Source organism: Archocentrus centrarchus, chromosome 19 (assembly GCF_007364275.1).
Source record: "Archocentrus centrarchus isolate MPI-CPG fArcCen1 chromosome 19, fArcCen1, whole genome shotgun sequence".
Taxonomy (NCBI): Eukaryota; Metazoa; Chordata; class Actinopteri; order Cichliformes; family Cichlidae; genus Archocentrus; species Archocentrus centrarchus.
The window spans coordinates 17,075,918-17,098,077 of NC_044364.1; the positions used below are offsets into that span (position 1 = coordinate 17,075,918).

The 22,160-nt window shown below is 41.9% G+C and overlaps 1 protein-coding gene and 2 non-coding genes across 11 annotated transcripts; 1 reads left to right on the top strand and 2 right to left on the bottom strand.

Annotated features, from left to right (window-relative positions):
• Window positions 1–439: 439 nt before the first annotated feature.
• On the bottom strand, window positions 440–12,123 carry eef2k (eukaryotic elongation factor 2 kinase). 9 transcript variants are annotated; one of them, XM_030755236.1, is made up of 19 exons: window positions 11,883–12,123; window positions 11,057–11,316; window positions 10,478–10,543; window positions 9,497–9,597; window positions 6,569–6,629; window positions 6,436–6,473; window positions 5,600–5,771; window positions 5,079–5,228; window positions 4,855–4,987; window positions 4,640–4,767; window positions 4,092–4,293; window positions 3,742–3,800; window positions 3,430–3,507; window positions 2,862–2,927; window positions 2,142–2,273; window positions 1,735–1,923; window positions 1,535–1,659; window positions 1,124–1,302; window positions 784–924 (listed from the first exon to the last, which is right to left on the bottom strand). In XM_030755236.1, the coding sequence occupies exons 2-19, from the start codon at window positions 11,303–11,305 to the stop codon at window positions 815–817; spliced, it is 2,238 nt and encodes a 745-aa protein (XP_030611096.1). In that variant the 5' UTR covers window positions 11,306–11,316; window positions 11,883–12,123; the 3' UTR covers window positions 784–814. The 9 variants fall into 9 exon arrangements, with proteins under 9 accessions (XP_030611095.1, XP_030611104.1, XP_030611096.1 ...); XM_030755234.1 differs by having other exon boundaries at window positions 4,092–4,296; XM_030755235.1 differs by lacking the exon at window positions 11,883–12,123 and having other exon boundaries at window positions 440–924; window positions 4,092–4,296; window positions 11,057–11,305.
• A 660-nt stretch (window positions 12,124–12,783) lies between these two features.
• trnal-uag (transfer RNA leucine (anticodon UAG)) lies at window positions 12,784–12,865 on the top strand. Its single transcript has one exon. It is a non-coding gene; the product is annotated as a tRNA-Leu (tRNA).
• Window positions 12,866–18,047: 5,182 nt separating this feature from the next.
• Window positions 18,048–18,129, bottom strand: trnal-uag (transfer RNA leucine (anticodon UAG)). The gene has a single exon. It is a non-coding gene; the product is annotated as a tRNA-Leu (tRNA).
• Between the last annotated feature and the right edge of the window lie 4,031 nt (window positions 18,130–22,160).

A 22,160-nucleotide genomic window follows, 5' to 3' on the forward strand; every position in this document is an offset into this window, starting at 1 on the left:
CCCCGAGCTTGTAAGCCATCACTTTTGCCTCAGGCTCCACCACGCTGGAAAAGGAACGGTTCTTCATCACTTGGATGGTTGGCAGAAGTTGCACTCAGACGTTTGGTACCGCTTTTTATTCATGGCTGTGCCTCTCTCCTTGAACTTCTTGATGATCCAATACATGGTTGATTTAGGTGTAATCTTACTAGCAGTAATACCCATGCCTGTGAAGCCCTTTTATGCAAAGCAGGATGACACACGTTTCCTTGGGAAAAAGAGGAAGAACAATGTTTTCAAGAACCCCCCCCCCCCCCATCCAATCTGATATTCAAGCTCAATCTGCATGACAGAGTGATCTTCTGGTGTCCCAGTATTACTAACCACCACATTAGGTTTTACTAGTTTTAGGTTATATTAGTGTTTCCACTAGTCAGAAAATCGAGAAAAGGATAATCAATAAAAAGCAAGGCAAACTTTTATTTTACAGTTTCATACTCCATTACATGAATTCTCTTAAACATAAATGTGTTAACATCTGGATCAAAATAAGTAAACAATCTTCTTTGATAGGTCAAACATTATATTCACAGAATCACGTTAAATGTTATCCTTGATGTGAAAGTAAAGAGGAGCCAGGAAGTCTAGCTTTACAAGCATACAGAAAGAATTCTTAAGATAAAAATATGATCCTGAATGGCTCAACGCACACACACACACACAAACTGCCAACAGCAAAAATTCTGTCATAAAAAAGTAATGTAAACTGAAATCATTCAGGTTTTCCCATGAATGTGTAAAAAACAGCCACACATCAAGTCCCGTGGCTCTGGAGTCACTCCTCCATTAATGCCCAGGCTTCTTCAGCTTTCATGTAGTACTGGTTGGCCAGTCGACCCTTCATGGCCGCCATGGCAGCTTCTGCGGCTTCAGTAAAAAGATCACCTGCGTGAGAGAGAGACAGTATGAGACGTTACGGGAAGTTGCTATTTAAAGTGATACGAAACTAAAGCTTCTCTGTGCCACAGATCAAAAAAAAAAAAACCTAGTGCTGCACCAGGACAATGCTCAAACAGAAATCGGCGTAGGATTTCTCGATGCATTCAGTTTTATTCGGCGCACAGAGGCCAGCGTCAAGTCGAACCTGCTCTCTGTGGGTCTGCGGCGAGGTTGTGGCCTCCCTCTTGGTACATCTCTGCCTCTCTGGCCAGCAGAAGGTAGCGAGGCTCATCCTGAGTCCCATCAAACTCTCCTCCCTCGTCATAGTCCATCATGTTCAGCGCGCTGTCATACCAGTGAACCGCTTCAGACCAGTCCTGCTTTCTGTGGAAGTAAAAGGTAAAATGCTGTAACTCACAAATCTCCATTAAATTAAAAACAAACAAACAAACAAACAAAAAAAAAACACTAAAAACCTGCAACTTTAAATGTGATACAATAATGAAAATAAGCTGCAAAAGGCCACTAGAGGGCAGTACAGTCATCCCCTTGGAATCCAAGACTCCTATATTTCAACTCAAACAGGCCCATCTGCCCTGAATGAACCTTCACTGACCTGTCAGCAGACAGACTGGCCCCAGTATCAAAGGCTCTGGCCACTATGATCATTGAAGATCTGTCTCCGGCCTCAGCAGCCTGCAGCAGATACTTGAACCCTCTCATCCTGTTTCCTGCATTATCCTGCCAACAACACACATACATCAGAATAAAAAGCCACAGTGGGAAGTTAAGCTGAACAATAAACGTACACGGTACCTCCAGCTGCATTTCTGGGAGTATATGATGAGGCAGCTGCAGACAGCACTGTCCCAAGGCTACGATGGCCTCCAGCTCTCCACACAAGGCAGCTCTCTCCAGGTGGAACATGGCCGACTCCTGGTCCCACTGCTCGTCCTTCTCACAGAAACGGCCCGCTTCGTGGTACCGCACCATCGCCAGATGGACCTGGGTGGGAGATCCAGAATACAAACACATGAAACATTATGTTTAATTTACAATAGGAGTTCAGACTGTTTTGTTTTTTATGGCTAAAACAGAAGATAGATATCAAAAACTGGCTAAAAAGGGGATTTGCGTGCACCCCACAGTTTGAGAAACACTACAGCAGAGGCACAGAAACATTAAATTAACTGACGTGTTTGTAAGTGTTTTATCCTTCTTACCTTTCCAAGAATCGACTGGCCGATCTTCTTCTGCAGCAGATTGTTGAGTCGTTCCACCTCTGTGGCCACACAGGAAGGTCGGTGGACGTGAGCGCGGGATGAGTGAAAGAAGGTCCACTTCTCCTCTGTCAGCTGAGCAGAAACAGGCGACAGAAGATCCAGAAGAAGCAAAAAAAAGTTAGCATCTGTTATTCACTGCATGGAATATATAATGGTTAAAAAGTCACACTCTAGTCTCAGGGGTGTACCCATCCAGGAATATCTGCTTTAAGCTCAGAGCAGGAGGAGTACACCCCAGTTTATGCAAAAGGAGCGCACACACACACACACACACACACACACCACACACACACACACACACACACACACACACACAGTCATAGAAGAAAGAATAAGCAGGATGGCAGAGCTGGTGAAGGTGAAAGAGGTAGATGGTGTTTCAGTTCCAAGTATCATTTTAATGTCTACTTAATTTGTATTTTCAGACTGGTTTCATTCACTCAGCGGATTAAAACAAAACAAAACAAAACAAAAAGCAAGATTAGACGTGGAAACAGCGGAAGTGAGTTCAATCCACAGAAATCTCAACTGGAAGCAGAGCGATGCTTGAGGCAAAGATTCAGCTTTGTGCCAAAAAAAAAAAAAAAAAAAAAAAAAAAAAGACCGCAAAGCGCTGCACAAGGAAACACCTAGCTCAGGAGCTTCCATGCAAATAATCACCCAGTCGCTGTCAGAAGAGTTTGAATTTAAGTTTGCAGAGACTCTTGGAGGAGCTACCATCTTCCTCTAGTAAGGGGAAACAGAGTAGGAGGAGCTGAATTAGAGGAGAGGTGATTAAACAAGTGATGAGGAAACAAAGATAAATGTAATGTTAGTGTGAAGTTAGAATAGTGTTATTTGATTACAGTGACGATGATGATTATGATTGAGATGAGGAAGGGGTTTAGGGATATTTAAGTTTGTTTACCCGTCTGATACTTTCCTCATCAGACTCTGAATACTGTCTGTTGTAGTGATGATGGATCTATGTGATATAATATGATACAGATTGTAAAACCAGCTGTCAGGAAATCAAACAAATGTTGAATAAGTGCTATAAATGGCGCCTGTTTAGGCTGGATTCACATAACATGCCAGAGAACGTTCACAAATCGGATCCAAAATGTGACTTGGATCCCAGGAAATACAACATATATACACACTTAATAAATGTTGGACATACAGATAAATATATTTCATCGTTATTTAAGGGCTTCCTCTGGACTGATTAAATGGCAAAAGTCTTTACCCCATCTATGTGGTCATTCGGATCCCCTTCACTCCTCCTCTCGCTGGGGTAGCCGCTGTCCCCGCTGTTTTCTGATTCCTACGGCCAAAAATCAAGACTAGAAATATTGACTCCGGGCAGGAAGCCTCTATCAACAAGTCCAATAATAACTGTTTGAGCAGCACAGAATTATGTTACACTCAAGCTGACCTTTGACAACAAAATAACGTGCATAAAAGCACTCAAGCAGAGGTCATCAGTTAAGTTTATCTCAGTTGGAAGCTTGGGGGGTGATGCAATGCTTTGTGCTTTAAATTAAAAGCTCGTACTTACCCTGTGTTCACTTGTGTTGCTCAGTCTGTCGTGTTCACACATGCCGGTAAAAGATAAGCCTGTAAAAAGGTAAACAAGACGCAAAACCGTTCACCACTAGCAGCTCCTCAGCATGGAAGCCTCTGGTTAGCTTTTGGATTATATAGAAGTCTATGAGAAACTCAGTCCTCCTGCTCACATGATCTGTGACCTCAGTAAACACTTTCCTGCTGGCTTTATGGACTCAGTCACTAGCTTTAAGTCTTAGTTAATAAAAACTTCAGGTTTATTTTGGAAATTATGGTTTCATAATTTACAAAATAAATGGTACTGCAGTAAATTTGTCTTGCAGCTACTGATGGTTAACTTGCCTAGAGAGCCAGCTGCAGCTGGGGGGGAGTAAGGAAGGATGAGAGGGGAGCAGGGGATAGATTCCACATCGCTCATGCTCTCATCTGCAGACGAGGTCTCAGACAGGCGGGATAGGAGCGGAGGCGCCCGGCTGGCTGACATGGTGCGAACACGAGGAGAACCGCAGTGCTCCTCGCACCCCCTCAGCACCGTCTGGGCTGACTTCTACCATAAAACAAGGCAAACGTTAAAAAGGAGAAGAATTCAGACTTTTCTTTGCTCTGTACTCATAAGCCGCAGACTCAAATCTACTAAACAGGAAATAAACCTTGAGCACATATTCATGCCTAAATATGGAAATTGTGAACAAAGTGAGATATAGCTGCGAGCAGCAATGGGGAAGTCAAGCAGCTCAGCAGGAAAAGTGCAAAAGAAAATTTAATCAAAGTTTGGCTTTTAAAAATTAAAAAATGGCCTCCAATAAATAACACTCTTAATTCTTCACAACATTTTGCTCCTATTTTGATACTGTTACTATTCCTAAAGACTGTTGATTAAAAGACATTACAAGCAGTTTGTTGGTGCAGTCCAGCTGAGACGTCTCAGCTTGGGAAAGGTCGAACGGCGTCAGGCCCATGCTCTTGCAGATCTTGTTACACAGGTGAGAGTGGAAAAACAGGGCCATGCCTCGCACACCTGGAACACAGGTGTGATCAGGTTGGAGCTTCTCAAACATTTACTGATAGAGGTTTACGGCAGCAGTTTGCCAAAAGGTATGCGCACCTAGATTTCCATCTCCATAGTCGGTCCCCTTCGCTGTGTGGATCTGAGGGTCAGTGTAGAGATCTCCAACTCCCTGGATGTCCACCACGATCAGCTGGTGGCCCGACCGCTCAAAGGTGAAGTGACTAAAGGCCTGATGGATTTAAGATGGAAATTATATTTGACTGGGTCTTTAGTGTGTGTCTTTAGCATGTATTAACACCACTCCACAGGTGACCACTCACCTGTGGAGTGAGGCGGAGGTTGTCGTCCCTCACAAAACCGGAATTGGAGTTGTATTTGATGTACTTGCCCTCGATGTAATGCTCCAGATGGAAGAGAGCTTTACCGGGTCGGTTTATCATCTCCACCACACACATCTGCATGATGTCCACCTGATGGATTAAAATGTATCGGGGGTTAGCCAGAGCAGCTTAAACAGCTTGTTTCAGACACAGGTTGATCTGAGAGGCTGAATCAGGGGTCAGTATGAGATTATTAAAAAAAAAAAAATAATAAAATGATCTTTTATAAAGTGGAAACCGTGCAAAGCTATCAGAGTAAAATAGCTTTGCATCTTCATCTTCTTAACTGCTCGTCCAAATCAGGGTTGTGTGTGTGTGTTGCATAAATATATAATTGCATAAACAGAAACAATCAGAGGCCAGGTGCGGGGGCTCCGAAGAACTCTTTCTGAAGGACTTTTTTGCTGATTTATTAGACACACCGCCTCATCCCATCACATCAGTAAATGCTTCTCCCGTACCTGTTTGGGAGGTCGGTGGCGATTGTACTCCTCGCCCCAAAGTTTGGCCTCCATCTGCAGCCTGACATCCTCAAAGTAAACACTCCTATCCACCGTCTCCATGTAACGCTTGGCCACATAGTTGGATGCCGACTTCCAGTTGCTGCTGTGTGAGAAATTCGACAACTTCTTCCTGCAGGGAGAAGAAATTAACAGTAAATGTACATAACTTTAAAGATAAAGAAACTCCCTCGCTGCTATAAATCTTTATCAAAATATATAAATAAAGCCATTTTTAATAATAGCATCAGATGCGCCCTAACTGATCCCGGGTCACAGAAGAAAAACTGATTTAAAGCCACATGTGTATAAATCTAAGAGGAAAAACATACCAGATTGCAGAATTTCTTTTTTTTAGGACCTTTAATGTTTGGGTTGGTAGATTTATTTTTAGGGGGGGGGGGGGGGTTGATGGATGCCTCTCTTTTACATTCCCCACATAACAGAGGATTAAACTTTAACAATTAGACTAATGTGTCTTTTCTCTGTGAATCTGCCATGCCACGCAAAAGCACAAGCCACAGTGGGGCCGTGATGACGGCGTACGCTCTGACTGAGTTTAACAAGTTAACATCCAGGGAATCAATACTTTGAGACTTGCTTGTTTAGTGCGATTCCCAGGAAGTAATGACTATGTCAGCTGCTGTTATCCTGACTGAGAAATTTGGGGAATGTGGACCTGTGCTGCTTTTAGGCTCCAATCTACGGGAGACATATTTCTCTGTTGTCTTTACACAGAGACCAGAACAGCATGCGGGCAACAGCCGTTAAATAAGAAGCAATGAATACAGACTCACGCTCTGAAGCACTCCCTCATGGCCCCTTTCCCAAAAGGCTGTGAGAAACAAGACAGGAGGAAATAAATTAGATGAGAGAGAGAGAAAGATACTGCGAGTCTCTGAAGTGCACTTTTCTAGTGAGAGGTAGCACCTGTGCAGCCATCTTGAGGTGGATCTGGTCTTGAAACCAATCTCCTGTAACGGCATTGTACCTGTGAAGATGAACAACTATATTAATATTTATTTAATCATGTACTACAGAAAGATGATGGCTTCTATGCTTTTCTTGACACTTGAATACTTAAATCACGCACCATCAGAGCATCTGCATTTGAAAGAGGTAGTAGGATTTGGATTACTGGATTATCACTGAGTATCTCAAATTTTTGAGATACAAAACTTGAAATTTTGATTTAGATGGCAAAAAAAAAAGAAAAAAAAGTGGCTTTGGATACGTAAAGTCGCAGCAGTTGTTTCTTTACATTCTTTTCATAGTTGTACATCATTTTGTAGGGTTAGGTTTTAAGAGAATTTGAAACACAATATACAACAGTAACAATGTTGTTATTGTTAATGCAGTAATTTCTAAAGGATGCAAAGAATTTCAGAGAAACATCCAGGTCTCAAAACATACAAAATCAACTACGAAAATCGTGTTTTCCATGCTAGCTACCAACAGATTGTTCGGTCGACTTAACCGTGTCTGCACCACATCTGTGAAGAAGTGACATTATGTTTCCACACTAAGTCCACACTGTAAGCTGATGTGCACCTCCCTATAAATGCAACTATACATTGCAGTCTGCACAGATATAAGTGCTGGCAATGGCTTCGTTGCAGTTTCTGCATAGATTCAACGCAGAAGTCTAAATTATGTTTAAGCAAACTGTCAAAATGTTATCACTGCATCACTGCATTAACTGTAGCTGCTCAGTGTAAGCTGAATATGATCGGTCACCCAAAACAAGTCACCTGAAAACATAAGATTGGCTCTGGAAAAAAGAAAAAATGAGGCCGACAGGATAATTTTTAGGTGTACCCAAATCTGAGTCTGTGTTACAGTATCAGCGTCTGTGAGTGTGGGAGGGTCCACTTGAACCCAACTGATGTAAATTTCATTATCAGCTGGACACCAAGCAGCATTAAAAGGAATAACTACTCATCCAGGGTGTCTCCAGCTGCCCATGTATACTCCATGTACATGTATACTCCATGTACTTCAGCTCTGTAATTGTGTCTTCTTGCTGTGAGACATCTGTGGCTCATTTTTTTAAGTCACAGAGCAGCACCTCTAACCCTGCTCTGCTGGGGAGAAAATATTTTCTCAGATTGTTTTCCACCTGTTACTTTGTTAATCATTCACAGGCTCATCACCTCGCTGACCTGACGTTTTAAAGCCAAATGCTCTCCCGCAGTCAGTAACCCAACACACCAAGATAACAGAGATAAAACTATTCATCATGGAAGTTATTTGAGCTTCTTTGTTCTGGTCATGATTGCAGAGCGCAGCCTCGCCATCAGCAATCCATTAATTATTCTTATCAAGGAAGAAGAGAAGAATGGAGCAGGGAATGATTTTTCATTAAAGGTCATTTTGGCCTTTCTTATCCATTTTATTTTGGATTGAAGTTATTTTGAAGTAAAGGGAGTTAACTTTGGTGATATAAATGTGGGTGTGAACACTATTGGACAAGAGCAGACTGTCTGCTTGGCCTAGCTGGGCGTGTGTCCTGAGTTAATGAATACTGCGTGGAGTAAAATGTACTGCATGTACTAAAAGTGCCGCTGCACATCACAAAACTCTAGACTCTCCTTTTCCATTCATGTATCCACATAAGAACAGAACCCTGTTCCCTTTCCAAAATGTAATCTTCACTTCAGGAACGTAGTGTACTCTGACTTTCATCCCACCAAGTTCCCCCTGCAGGGGGGCAAAGAGGAATGAGGCTACACTAGGGTAAAATTAGCACATGGAAAGGGAGCACGAGGGCAAATCCCAACTCCTGACAAGCCATCCGCCCACGCAGTCAAATACAAGCAGTGTGTTATGTAACAGGATTTTTCCTCCTGCTTTTGGTACACACCCAGTAAACTTGTGTATGTTTCTACAGTTTAGATTGGGACCGCCACTCTTGTGGCAGCTACAGTACGCTGGTCATAATATCTGGGCACACATTCAGACTCACACCCAAATATGAGATAATAAAATAGAAGTGGATGGGCCAACGGACGCCCATCAGCAGGGCAGTCACTTTTCGTGGGTAAACTAAACACTTAACAACCAGGAGGGGAATACAAGCAGCTAAAGGGTTTGATACCTTCCTTGGGAGTTACTGTAGACCATAAACAGAGCCAAAGAGAGCCACATTTTTGCTGCATGTGTAAATAAGTAACTGTATGCTAGCGTTTCAGTCATTTCAGCTTCATTTAAAGCTTGTTGCATTCTCTTCCAAGTGGTTAAAACATCAGTCAGTGCAGATTAGTTTGAATTTTAAGCTCCTGCCTGAGAATGTGATAACATAAAAATATCATCACTGGAAATAATTTAATTTGAGTAAGCAGTCAGACTGGCTGCATGTTAAATATAATACCACTGGGCTATTATTGCAAGATTTTGCCGTTTTTCCTGGCACAGAACGTGCCTTTGGGGGAGGATTACATCTGTAAGCCGAATCTGTAAAGGCAATGAGTCTGTGTTATCTTATTTTAACAGAAATCTGTGACTTTACTTGTGATTTCTCACCATTTGCTAAACAAAAATGTCTTTTAATCAGCAAAACTTAATTTTCTATCAATCCTGCTTAATTTTCTTCTGTTCGGGCCATAAGCTCATGGGTGGAGGGACAAAAATTCCCCGAGTCAAGAAAAAACAAAAAAGCTGCATACAGCAATGTTTTGGGTTCACATAACAGGAAAAACACTGCTGTCACTGATGATCTTGTTCTAGTACTGTGCATGCTGGAACAAGCTCTACTTAACTGACCACTTGAAGGAGAGCGTAAACACTCAGAGGGTCAAACACCAGAGGTCAAATCTGCTGTGAAAGAGTTTCATCTCTGACACAAAGTCAAAGCCAAACCTGTAACGAATGCAGGGTTCAGTCGCTATGTCCTCCAGGTGAAACTGTGCCCAAGGGTCGGGCATTGATTTCGCCTTTTCAATGGCGTGCAGCCATGTTGCCTGCGGGAAAAAACAAAAAAAAAGAAATATAAAGGTCTTATTAGCTTAGCAGTGTTTGTTGTGCTTGATAAAAAGCCTGTTTCCCACATCAGGATTGCTAGAACACTGAAGAAAGAGGGGAAGCCCTTCCATGCAAAGCTGTTTAATTTGTACAATACAAGCAGTTCCAAGCCAGTCTGTTCTTTTTACTCAACAATCCACGTATTGTTTTCTCTGTAATCATGTTCTGCTCTCTATCTGAAATCTATAATGTCTCAAGTTCTGCATTAGAGGGCTCCCCTCAGTCTTTAAAGGACTTGAGAGAAAAACAGCTGAGCAGCTCACAACATGACACACAAACACAAAGCAAACCCCACTATGAGGACAACACAAACACGACAAAAAGCACACAATCACGAAAATACAGAATAATGAATTCTTCATGAAATTATAAGTGGATTTACGGCGGTGTGATACCTTGGGTCAACCAAGGTATCGTGCTCTATAATAAAATAATTTACAGCTCCCTTAAAGTGAATGTGATTACCATGCGCAGTTTTCAAAAAATAACTTGAATCAGGTGACACTAGTAATCTAAATCTGTTAGTACGTAACCTAAGCCTTGGTCCAACCTACGCTGGACAGCAGCACGTCTTCCTCGTGCGCCACTACTCACTGTTTAGCAGATGTCTTTCTATTTTAGAGTGAGGGATTTGCATGATACAGGAGCACCACGCATGTCAATAGAAAGAACAAGATCTGGGGGTGCCATAAGGGATGAAGTGGTTAAAAGTAAAAGCAGGGAGCAGCAAAAATTAAAGGGTAGAGTGGGGAGTTGGAGGCATGGATGGTCAGTGGTAAAGAGGGAGAGAATAAAAACATATTTAGATCCAAAACATACCCGTGCACTCTCAGACAAAACCTTGTACGAGCGATGCTCTGCCACTGTATCTGTTTCTTTTTCGTTCTATGCAAAGAGGTAAAGAAAACGGATCCTTCATCATCAACAGGAAATGTATGCAGCATCATTTCAGATAACATTAACAGCCTAGATGCGCTGGAACAACAACACCACATAAAAACTCAATAGGCAACTCATCCCCCACAGCGCACAGTCGCTCTGATAAAGAGCCGTGCGCACTGAATCGAGCTATTGTTGCAGCTCTCTGCTGATGTGGAGAGAGCCAGGCGCTGAGCAGCAAGAGCCGTGTTTACACACATCATAATCACATGAGGTGAAGCTGCTCTCTGCTGCTTCCTGCCAGAAAGAACATTTAAAAAGTGGGCTGGCCAGCGCTTCACTTGAGCAAACACATACACATACACACATTTAAATACCAGACACACCAGCAGTACGTGTGTGCAGGCATGTGCGCCTCATCTCCCCTTATAAGGCAAACAGAAGTATTGAGTGGTTAGGATGATGCTTCAGCAAAACAAACCAGATAGAAACTGTGATATTCCACATCTTACAGCTCACCCTGTACATAAAGTTGGTTTTAGGAAGTGAGTTTGACAGCTGCCGTGTGTAAACCAGGCTTTTAAGGTGACTGCACACTTCTCTGGCTGAGTCATCCAGGATTGGGCAGATGAAGTGGTCTTCATCGTCATCCTCGCTGGCGTTGGACTCACTGAGGGAGGATGCTCGGTGTTTGAGGGCACTTCGCTGGGCAGAAGGCCTCTTGGCACTGCCGTCCTCCTCCATGCTGAACATGAGCTCGTCCTCCATGATTTCTGTTGCTGTTTTGACAATACAGTGTGAGTGCACTGGAAGGTGCAGAGTGCAACCAGAGCCTGCTGTTAATGTGTGGCAGCCATGTTAGTGTTTGCCCAAAACAAGCCTGTATCACAGCTGCACAACTCTTAGACCAAATGTGAGGACTTAAAAGTGGCGAGATCTTCACACAATAATTACAAATATAGATTTCATTCAAAACACACATCATGGAGTTATCTGTAAAGCATCAGGATTCAAAAACATTCGCATTCACTGTATCGGTGTTATCTAGCAAGTCAGTCTGTTCCTCTGTAATCAAAGGTTACTGTGTTCTGAGATTTTTAAACTAAGATCACAGGAATGCAGACCCAAGCACATGCTTGTGCAGGTTCAATGTCGTTCCCCCGCGTTGTAAACACCTAGCAGCAGTAGTAGCAGTAGCCACTGACATTGTAAATGTTACAGCATGCAGCAGTGGGAATTAAGAGAAGAAATGATCGTCTAATTTCGTCAATTATGACGTGCTGTTAGATGTGTTAAAGTAAAAATAAATGAGCAACCAACTTTATAATCAGATGCAAAGACACACCTCTAATCCCTCAATCTTGACAGACTGTGACAGCAAATCCAGTCACCTCGGTCGTCTTCTTCCCTCTCTTAGTTTCACTTAGCATTTAAATACACAGGACTCCAGGAGCAGCAGTTCAGCCCTCCTCTGAGACCAAACAAGAGTGGATACGTCCTGGTTCTCCGCGGTATCCTCAAGGTCCGGGAACGTGCCTGGCAGAGGGTAGCTGTTCTTGTTCCGTCCACCACGGCGAAACGTTCCCTCTGCACGTATCATAGTGTTCTCTGCTGGCCACGCCCCTGCGTTTGCTGCTTTCACAACTATCGGAAATACAATCCACATAAAAGGATAACACGGAAAAGCAGACTGTAGCTACGTATAACAAAAGACTTTCGATAAGTGTTAAATTGAGGTGGTAAGAAACACACGAAAAAGCATAAAGAACAGTGATTTAAATTAATAAAATAAATCCAGGCCGCAAAAACAAGTAAATTATAGGATTACGGGGGGCCATTGATAGCACCGCTGATTGAACAGTTTGTACCATCCTCCCAAGTCTCTAAGCAGCAGCGGTTACCTAGTTAATCAGGTTCCGTGGGACAACTCGGATCTTCGTCAGGTGGATTTCCGCCAGCACATACATTTTTTTTTATTAGGTATTAGTAACAGGTAGCATGCCACACAACAGAGCACGAAAACAGCCCTTCAGTTATTTTATTCGTGTATAACAGGGCTACAAAACACATTTGAAATACATTCTTTAGCTCTCATCAAAACGATTAAAGGTACCTTTAGGGCTTCTATCATAAGTACAAATGTAGTTGTGTACTCGAAAATAATTGACAAACATTACGCAAATTCAATATTGAGACAATGGTAGGCTATTATATGAATACACACGCTTCCAGAAGGTGTGTAACGTGGTAGCGTGGCCGAGTGGTCTAAGGCGCTGGATTTAGGCTCCAGTCATTTCGATGGCGTGGGTTCGAATCCCACCGCTGCCAGTGGCTTCTTTTTAATTAGAAAATATATTGGTCATTTTAGTATGCTTTTTTTCCCCCGGCTGTAAGAAACATATATCAGAATGGAATTGTACTCTTTTGCTGCTTATAGTCATTAAAAATCGAGGCCTTATACAGTAATGCCATCTTGTGGCCACATGTAAGCAGTCCTCGACCAGGAAACTTTGAGCCTCAGACAATTTCATTAATTTCTGTTGATTTTTGTGCCTTATCTGCACCACTTTACACTGATGGAAACATCTGTATGTGATGAAAAACATAAATCTATCAGGTGACAAATGCTGGTTTATGCTTCTTTCATGTTTTTATTGAGATGCAAATCTACACCCATGGCTACATGGTTATTACACTGTAGCCCCAAAGAAACCATCTTTTATAAAAGAAAGAAAATCAGTAATAACAAACGCTGTCAACATATTTCTAAATATGCTTGATTTTAAGCAGTGCACAGAAATTACCCATTCATATGAATGGGTGAGTGTGTCCAAACTTTTGACTGGTACTGTATATTAATGCTTAACAAAGTTCTTACAATATAGTACTGCTCACATTCACAACTGCAATATACCAGGACTGTCAAAGTAGTTGCGCCATGGTGACATTTGGAACATCTCATCAATAAAAGATAAACAATAGTACCCCAAAATAAAACATAAGATGCTGTGGTTAATCACATTTAATGTGTAAAAAGGAAATTAATAATCATATAAATAGGTTCACACCCTTAGTATTTCTAGTTGTGTTTGTCCCATTTTCACACTACAGATCATCTAAGTGAATTATATCTGTGTTTAACTTCCACTCAGCGGCGAAAGCCAGCGGGGGTTTGGAAAAGGATGCGCTGGGAGTCAGGCGTTCTCTCCGGGTCAGCTGACATCTGGTGGGGGGAGCTGCTGTTAGAACCCCCACCAGACATTTCCGAAAACATCGGACCATTTTTGCAATTACACAATATCTTGATAAATTAAAAAAATGAGCCCCGAAACCAGAAAATTGCCATTTTTTAAATCTACAGTTTGATTTTCAAGCACGTAAATAAAATCAGATGACGGTTCGTTTTTTTGTTTTCCGTTTGTTTTTAAGAAAACCAAAAAATGGGAAACAGCTCATGTTCCATTTTTTTGTTTCCCAATTTTGAAGTGGTAATGGAAAACGAGCTGTTTTCAGACTTTTGTTTTCTGATTCCTAAATGAAAATCTGTTGGCCGTGAAGTAGACGGACCATCTCCACTACTGTCTGTGTTTTTATATCCGTCAGACCCACCTTGGAGAGGCACACACTGACAGTGTCTGTGTGCTGCAGTATGGTAGATGGAGTCACCCCCTGAGCTACAGCAGCATTCATCACCCGGGCTCCATCCAGACCAACAAACTCTGACCAACGGACAGCCCATATCGATCTGCTAAAGCACGCACCTTAAAGATGGAAATAAACAATCCAAACATGCTCAAATCTCTGAGAGAAGCTGGATCCTCATTATATTTGAATAGGGCAAGTTTCGCTATTGCTTTGACATCAAAATGTTTTTTTCTTGGCAGTCATGATGACTTTGTAACTAATATCTTTCAATGGGAATTCTCCCTGCTGGAGACCACGGACAATAGAGTCTCAAGCAGGGATGCATCACCATGGCAACAAAGAAAACATAGCTTTAAAAGAAGTGGCAGTGGTCAAAAAAAAAAAAAAAAAAAAGCAGGAAAAAACAGTGGAGGCCACTGACATTTTCTCCCTCCTCATCTTTTCTGACTGTTCTTTCATTATTTTGTATTTGGCTACAGTCGGTGTCACTGCTGGCAGCATGAGGTGATACCTGAACCCTACAGAGGTTGCACAGGTAGTCCAACTCCTCCAGGATGGCACCTTGATACGTGCTGTTGCCAGAAAGTTCGCTGTCTCTCCCAGCACAGTATCAAGAGCACGGAGGAGATTCCAGCAGACAGGCAGTTACTCAAGGAGAGCTGGACAGGATGAGCACTGCCAGAACTACAAAATGATCTCTTGTACATCACTGCTGCAAATGTCTCTGACAGACAATCAGAAACAGACTTCATGAGGGTGGCCTGAGGGCCAAATGTCCGCTAGTGGGTCCTGTCATCAATGCCCAGCACCATGGAGTCTAATTGGTATTTGCCACAGAATACCATATTTGGCAGCTCCACTACTGGTGCACCAGTAGTGGAGCTGCTGACACACAGACCTCTACAGGCTAATCAACAACACCCTGACTGCCATTAGGTATTGGGATGAAATCCTTGTCAGACCCTACACTGGTGCAGTGGGTCCTGGGTTCCTCCTGGTGGACGACAATGCCCAGCATCATGTAAACAGGTAATTTCTGAAGGATGATGGAATTGATACCATTGACTGCCCCCCCCCCCCCCCCCCCCCCCCCCCCCCCCCCCCCCCCCCACACACACACACACACACACTCAACATGAACCAGAAAGAGAGTCTGGATCTGCTCATAATGGATTCATTTTCCCAACACGATCTGCATTCTTTCATTAAAATGTGTCATCCTCCCAAACCTGTCTGAAATATTTCAGACCTATAAAGCTGAGACATTTATTATAACATGTTTGCCTTTATTGGTAAAACTTTACATTCATCACAGACTTGGAAAGCTGCTCTGAATATTTTCAGCTAAATATGAAAGTATGCCTGACCTCTGACCTTTAACAGTAACTCAGTGAAAAGTCTCTGCTGTGGCTGTCAGAGAGCCGTCATCTATCAGCTGATCTTCGATCAGAAAATGGTTAAAATGGAAACATTAAAGCAGTTTTTCTGTAAATCTCATTTCTCCGATTTATTCAGTAATGGAAGAAAGAATGAAATTCTCAATTAAAAAATTAATAAAGTGAGGTTTCTATTCCATCATTAGATTCTATTTTTATTGTATAATTATTTAAACAAATAAATAGCCATAAACTGAATTGTCAAAAACTGCAGCAAAAACAGTTTTTATTAAATAATAACTGACCTGAGGTCAGCTCCACCCCCGGGGTCTGCTGCTGTCTCAGTCTCTAACTCACAGGTCTGTCAGTAAACTCAGTCTGAGCTGTTTCTCCACATTTTTATCTTCAGCCTGGCTCGGGCTGATTAAAGTGACTCCTCATGCTCCATTTGATAATCAAAAATATATTTTATGATTGAGTAAATTAAGGAACATTAAAATATTGTTACAACTTGTTTATTCATTACAAACCCGGTGATTCCGTTGGTGGAAGTCACTTTTTATATAAAGCATGAAAAATTTGTTTCAGTAATAGTTTTAGTTTTAGTCTTTTTAATTACTTTTGTATGGAGGCAAGATTTAGGAAAATTAGTATATCCATTACAATAAAAAAAGCAACACATCTTGCGGGCAGTTGACTCATTGTCATGCAGCCAAAACTTCAGTAAACACGTCAATCAAAGCCTCGTCAGGTAGGTCCTGTTTAAAAACCTGACAAAGACTAAAACTAAGAATATTTTTATTTAACAAAATCATTTGTTAGATTTCAAAAGTCCAGGTTTTATTTTTAGTTAAAGATTTTTTTTTTTCACATCTACTTTTAGGTATTAGTTTAGTTTTAGTTACCTATAATGATCTTGGTCTCCCTATTTCTCTGGTTGTCTCCTCCTTTCCTTCCTTTCAGCAGCACTTTGCTCTGTCTGTTGCAGTTGTTCACAGTCCTGCTCGTTACATAACTGTTAAACATTAACGTGAAAGTGAAGTGTTGGGGTTTTATTTTTTAACCCAATGAATAAAATGACAAATGTTTAAAAGTAAACTCCAGCAAATTATTAATAAATAAACAGTGGCTGAAGCAAATAATAGACAATTAAATAATACATTAGACAGAGAGCAACAGAAAGATAGTGCCAGACTAACTTCAGGCCTCTTGGGAGATATGTTTATCTTATTTGTGACCTTCTCGGTCTCAGAGAGGAATATGTTTATCTCATCCTTAAAGGTTTTGCCAAAACATGTACATCTGTGTATAAGGGGGGAGGGTGTGTGTAGGCCATCACACCCTGTTGTTAAGGAGAATAAAACTGCCAAGTAATGATTAGGAATATGTGAGAGGGGAAGGCGTGTGTTTCTGTACAGAACTTTTATTGCTGATGATGCCGGAACCAACCACTGGACGAACCACTCTGAGATGGCCAAGTCTAAACCACAGCTCTCTCCATCTGTTTGAATTGATAGTGCTTGTGCTAGGCGCTGGTAGTATAAAATTGTTATGTTTAACTTAGAGCAGTGCTCTTCTCGGGAGGGGAGCACAGGCAGGTGGCTGGGAAGGCCTCTGAACAAGAATGGCCCATATACATGTGATATCACCTGATTCTTTAATAGATTAAATGTCTTATTTTTTTAATTAAAGTGTTTCAGGTGTCTTCCTTCACAAATAAAAAACACACCCTAACAAAAGCTCGGCACTTTTCTCAAGCAAAGAGCAAGTTTTGGGATGTGTTCACTTATGAAATATGAGAAATTAGATACATTTTTTTCCTTTGTTGGAATATTTCAAATAAAAATAATGCAGGCTAGAAATATTCCTTGGTTTCTTGATTTTGCAGTTGTGACGTGCAGCAGGCATAATTTATTTTTGAGATCCAATCAAAGTTTCATGTTTTAAATCCACTGCTGCTACAGCTAACCTATGTATTATCTTTGTTATAAAATAAGTTTTGATAACATGTTTTGAAGATGTAAATGCGGCTTTTTTTTTTTTCTTTTTTGCCTCTTGGTTGGGCCGCCAACTGTGGTTAATCTGGATTACTGGATAATCCGGCCCAGTTAAGTATCTGTAAATGCACAGGTGGACAGACAGACCAGGAAAAAGATCAATAATACTTTAATGAGAATAAAAAAAAATTCAGTTTCTGTAAATGCCATCCTACTCTGCAATTCCCTTTTTCTTTTGAACTATTTGAATGATTTAATTCCTGTTCTCTCTTTAAATGGTAAATGGATTAGTTCTTATATAGCTTATATGCATCAAAATTTACCATTTCATACAAGCACTTCCATGATTAAGTAAGCTAAGTGCATTTATTATCTAACATTCACACTTAAGTATCTTGCCCAAGGATACATTGGCATGCCTGGAGAAGCCAGGAATCAAACCACCGACCTTCCGATCAGTAGGTGACCCGCTCTACAGCCCCGAAATGTCACTGGCAGCGGTGGGATTCAAACCCACGCCATTGAAATGACTGGAGCCTAAATCCAGCGCCTTAGACCACTCGGCCACGCTACCACATCCACGCTTCTCACAGTGACAACATTTCACAAGTACACACAGCCTTTGTTTGACTCTAACCGTCTCCAACTTCAGCCTCTGCCATAGCCTGGCGCATGGCCGGACCCGGCTTGGTCACCGTGTCGCTGCGGAGGTCTACCACCAGGACGTGGGTCGCCCCTCCCAGCCCAGCATACCGAGGCATTGCAGAGTTGTAGTAGCCCCTCACGGGGCTCCATCCCAGCATGGGGTACAGGGCGTTTTGCGCATTGGAGTGGTTTGCCTGGTCCCACGACACCTCGGCTGAAGAACTGAAACACAAGCCTGCAGGAAAATGTGGTCCTCTGCATGATGATGGTCCTCTTTTTACGGAACTCCGCAAGGGACCTAAGAGGAAAAAAAAAAAGAGGCCGTTTCTCAATATGGAGACTTGTGTGGACTTGTGTACTTGTGAAACATCACTCTGAGCCCAAGTTTTGTTTCAGTTCGAACTTCTTATATAGGCAAGTTTGCTCAAAATACCTGGGTGTGTTCTTGCTCTGCCCCTTCTATCGAGTCTGCATCTATGGTGTGGACTTGGTGCAGCCAAGTATTCCAGAATGCATTTGGCGGAGTAGACCGTCTAAAACTATGAGTAAATTTTGAAATATTGCTGCTTCTGTGACACAAAATAAACTTTTATGGTGTTTTCAGGCAAGAATGTAGATGTGTAAACATCAAATATCTGCTCAGTTTATCAAGATATCGCTTAATTGCAAAAGTGCTCCGACGTTTTTGGAGATGTCCTTTCCACTAGTCTAACAGCAGCTGGCCGGCCCGAGGCTCGCTATATGGGGGGTGAATGCCTGACTGCCGGCACATTGTTTTCAAAACTCCCGCTGGTTTTTGCTGCTGAGAAGAAATTAAACACAGATACAATTCACTCAGATAATCTCTAGTGGCTGATGTTTGGTTTATTTCAGTTTTATTTGTTCCTGAGTCAATCAATATTTTACTCTGGAAGGAACATGAGAGCCTTTTCACCAGTAAAGGGAACATCGCGGCATGTTGATGCTGTTCATGGAGATCGATACTGTGGGGATATTCGCCATCCCTGCGTAGCAGCACTTGCGTTTTACTTAGGTTACACAGTGAACAACTTTACTTGGCTAACTTAGCATAAGAGAAACACTCAACAACATCTTCTCCGTTGGCTGGCATTCTTCATATATGTTTTTATTCAGCGATGACGTTTTTAAAGCCATGTATTCAGTAAATTTAATCAGTAAATGTAAGCTGGAAGGCGACAGAAAGACTGGAGCTGAGCTGCCAAGCTACCACACTACTGCGCTACCAAGCCCACTTTCCTGTGAAATAGACATGTGGTAAATTTGCAGATAAGGAAGTGAAGTTGAACAGAAGGTGAAGTATAAGTTATATGATTATGTTATATATAGTAATGTGTATGTAGAAGATGATTGTTTGCTCAAATGCAAGGTCTTAATAACAGGACATAAAGGGTAGAAGTGCGTGTTGTCTGTTATCTTTGTTCTCCGTTTGTTTGTCACTCGAAAGCAGAAACACAGAAACCAGGTAGCACAGGGGTGGGCAAACTTTTTGACTCGTGGGCCACAGAGGGTTCTAAAATTTGACAGAAGGGCCGGACCAGGAGCAGATGGATGGAGTGTTTTAGTAATTCACCTCATAAGAGAAAGAATAACATGGGATATGTAGAAAACGTGCTTTAATTTTAATAGAAAATTAACAAAAGCAATACAACAAAATATCTCTTCCAAGTCCCACAGTATTTCTTTATTGAAATGACTCTTAAAACACTGAAAATTCCATTAACAAAATACAGTTTAAAAAAAAAATACTAACAGTTACCATTTTGAAGCATTTAAAGTTTTGATATCCTTCAGGATATTATCATCACTCTCCTCCTCAACATTTCAAAAATGGTTGGACATGCAGATCGAAACAGTGACAACATGCCAGTATGTGGCCATGTTAAATATATCTGGTGTGCATTGTTTATATTGAGAAGGCAGTGCACCTGCACACCACTTATGAGCACACCTTAACAGAAATGACATGTAACACGTAAATGCATGTTTAAGAGCAGAGAAACTTACTTTTGACTTCAGTGGGAACAGTGTTGTTGGTGTCCCTTTTTAACAAGCGCATCAAAGTCTGGAGTCAGTTTTGTTGTGGCGATTCTCAGGATGGATCTGAGGTGTCGGTCAGTCAAATTGGATCTGTGGCTGGCTTTGTTGAAGTTCATGACGCTGAACGTCTGTTCACACACATAGGTCGAGCCGAACAACGCCAGAATCTTCTGTGCCGTCCTCCGGAGGTTTGGAAACACCGCTTCATTAAGTGACGCATAAAAGTCATTCAGTTTAAGAGAGTTGAACTTCTCTTTCAAGACAGCATCAGCCTGAAGGTCTATCAGTTCCAGCTGCATTGCTTCTGGTGCTGTTTCGGGGTCTTGTGACAGGAGACAGGCCACCAACTGAAGTGACTTGTTAATTTTCTCAAAATCAACAAAGCGACGGCAGAATTCTTTGTGGAGCGCATCCAGTGTCTCGCTGTATTTCTTAACTTTTGCGCCAGCCTCCTCTTTCAGTGTAGCTAGTGTGGGGAAATGAGTGAATGACTCATTTAGGATTTGCTTGGAAAATAAAGCCAGTTTGGCTTTGAAGGCTTTCACGCTTGTGTACAGGTCATGCACAAACCGATCCTTCCCCTGTATGTTCACGTTCAGCTCATTCATGTGTGAAAATATATCCACAGCAAACGCAAAGTCACAAAGCCAGTTCTTGTTGCTCAGCTCAGGAAATTCGTCGGCCTTCCCCAGTAGCTCCAAAAATGCACCGATCTCCTCTTTGAGGTCCCACACTCGTTGAAGCACTTTTCCCAAGCTTAACCAGCGGACACGGGAGTGATAAAGTAGGTCATGGTGCTCTGCATCAGTTTCCTCTAAGAACGCGATGAACTGACGGTGCTGAGTTGTCCACTCCTTATTAAACACTCGACATTCTCTGTCCACTTTTCTTTTTTTAGCTCCGCTCATCATTGCAGAAGGGTTGAGCTGTCAAAGAGGGAAAACGCTGAATAATGATGCGTTCATGCGGTGTCGGAATGATCGTAAAAATCACTTTCCCACTGGGAAAAACAACTCGGCAAGACGGGTCTTCTGACACCACTTGAATGCAGCGTAAGAGCGCACCTCAACAAAGGTCAGTGTGTCAGAGTATCCCATCTAGCGATAAACGCCACAATTGCAGGGAGAGTAAAACATTAACAAGGTTTACCATTATAATTGATTCAAATTCGGGGGGCCGGATTAAAAGGCTTAACGGGCCGCATACGGCCCGCGGGCCGTAGTTTGCCCACCCCTGAGGTAGCAGGTAGCAGAGGGGGGTCAGATGATCGCAAGGCTGGAACGTGACCAGAGGTCAGAAAGGGAGATAACCCCCTGACAGCTGTAAAAACAGAAGAAAATATATACTCACACCCTTTTATGATCTTCTTAAGCAGTAACAAGAGGCAGACCAGGGAAAGAGAGGGCATAAGACTTTGTGAACTGATACGGAAATTGTATTAGCACTCAGAGAGATGTAATCTGGTCTGGAGCTCTGTATATGACTTCTTTGTTTTGATGTAATAATAAATCCAACTGGAAATGATCCCGAGATACTTGTGCAAGATCTCACAAAAGTTTTTAATTTTAGGCCATGCGCCAGCGATTGCCAGCATGTAAGCAGTCCTCCACCAGGAAACTCTGAGCCTCAGACAATTTCCTTAATTTCTGTTGATTTTGGAAACATCTGTATGTAGATCAGGTGACAAATACTTGTGGGTTTTTTGAAGTAAGTCTTATGCTTCTTTCATGTTTTTATTGAGATGCAAATCTACACCCATGGTTATTACACTGTGGCCCCAAAGAAACCATCGTTTATAAAAGAAAGTCAGTAATAACAAAAGCTGCTAAACAGATTTCCAAATATGCTAAATTTTAAGCAGTGCACAGAAATTACTCTTTCATATGAATGGGTGAGTGTGTC

What these genes read in the sequence shown, in the direction of transcription:
- eef2k (XM_030755235.1), bottom strand. Translation starts at nt 11,305, where the DNA reads ATGGAGGACGAGCTCATGTTCAGCATGGAGGAGGACGGCAGTGCCAAG. An exon ending in CTATGGAGATGGAAATCTAG is followed by an intron (nt 4,768 to 4,854) that starts GTGCGCATACCT and finishes CCTGTGTTCCAG; the next exon opens with GTGTGCGAGGCATGGCCCTG. An exon ending in AGCTGCAGCTGGCTCTCTAG is followed by an intron (nt 3,801 to 4,091) that starts GCAAGTTAACCA and finishes ACCTTTTTACAG; the next exon opens with GCTTATCTTTTACCGGCATG.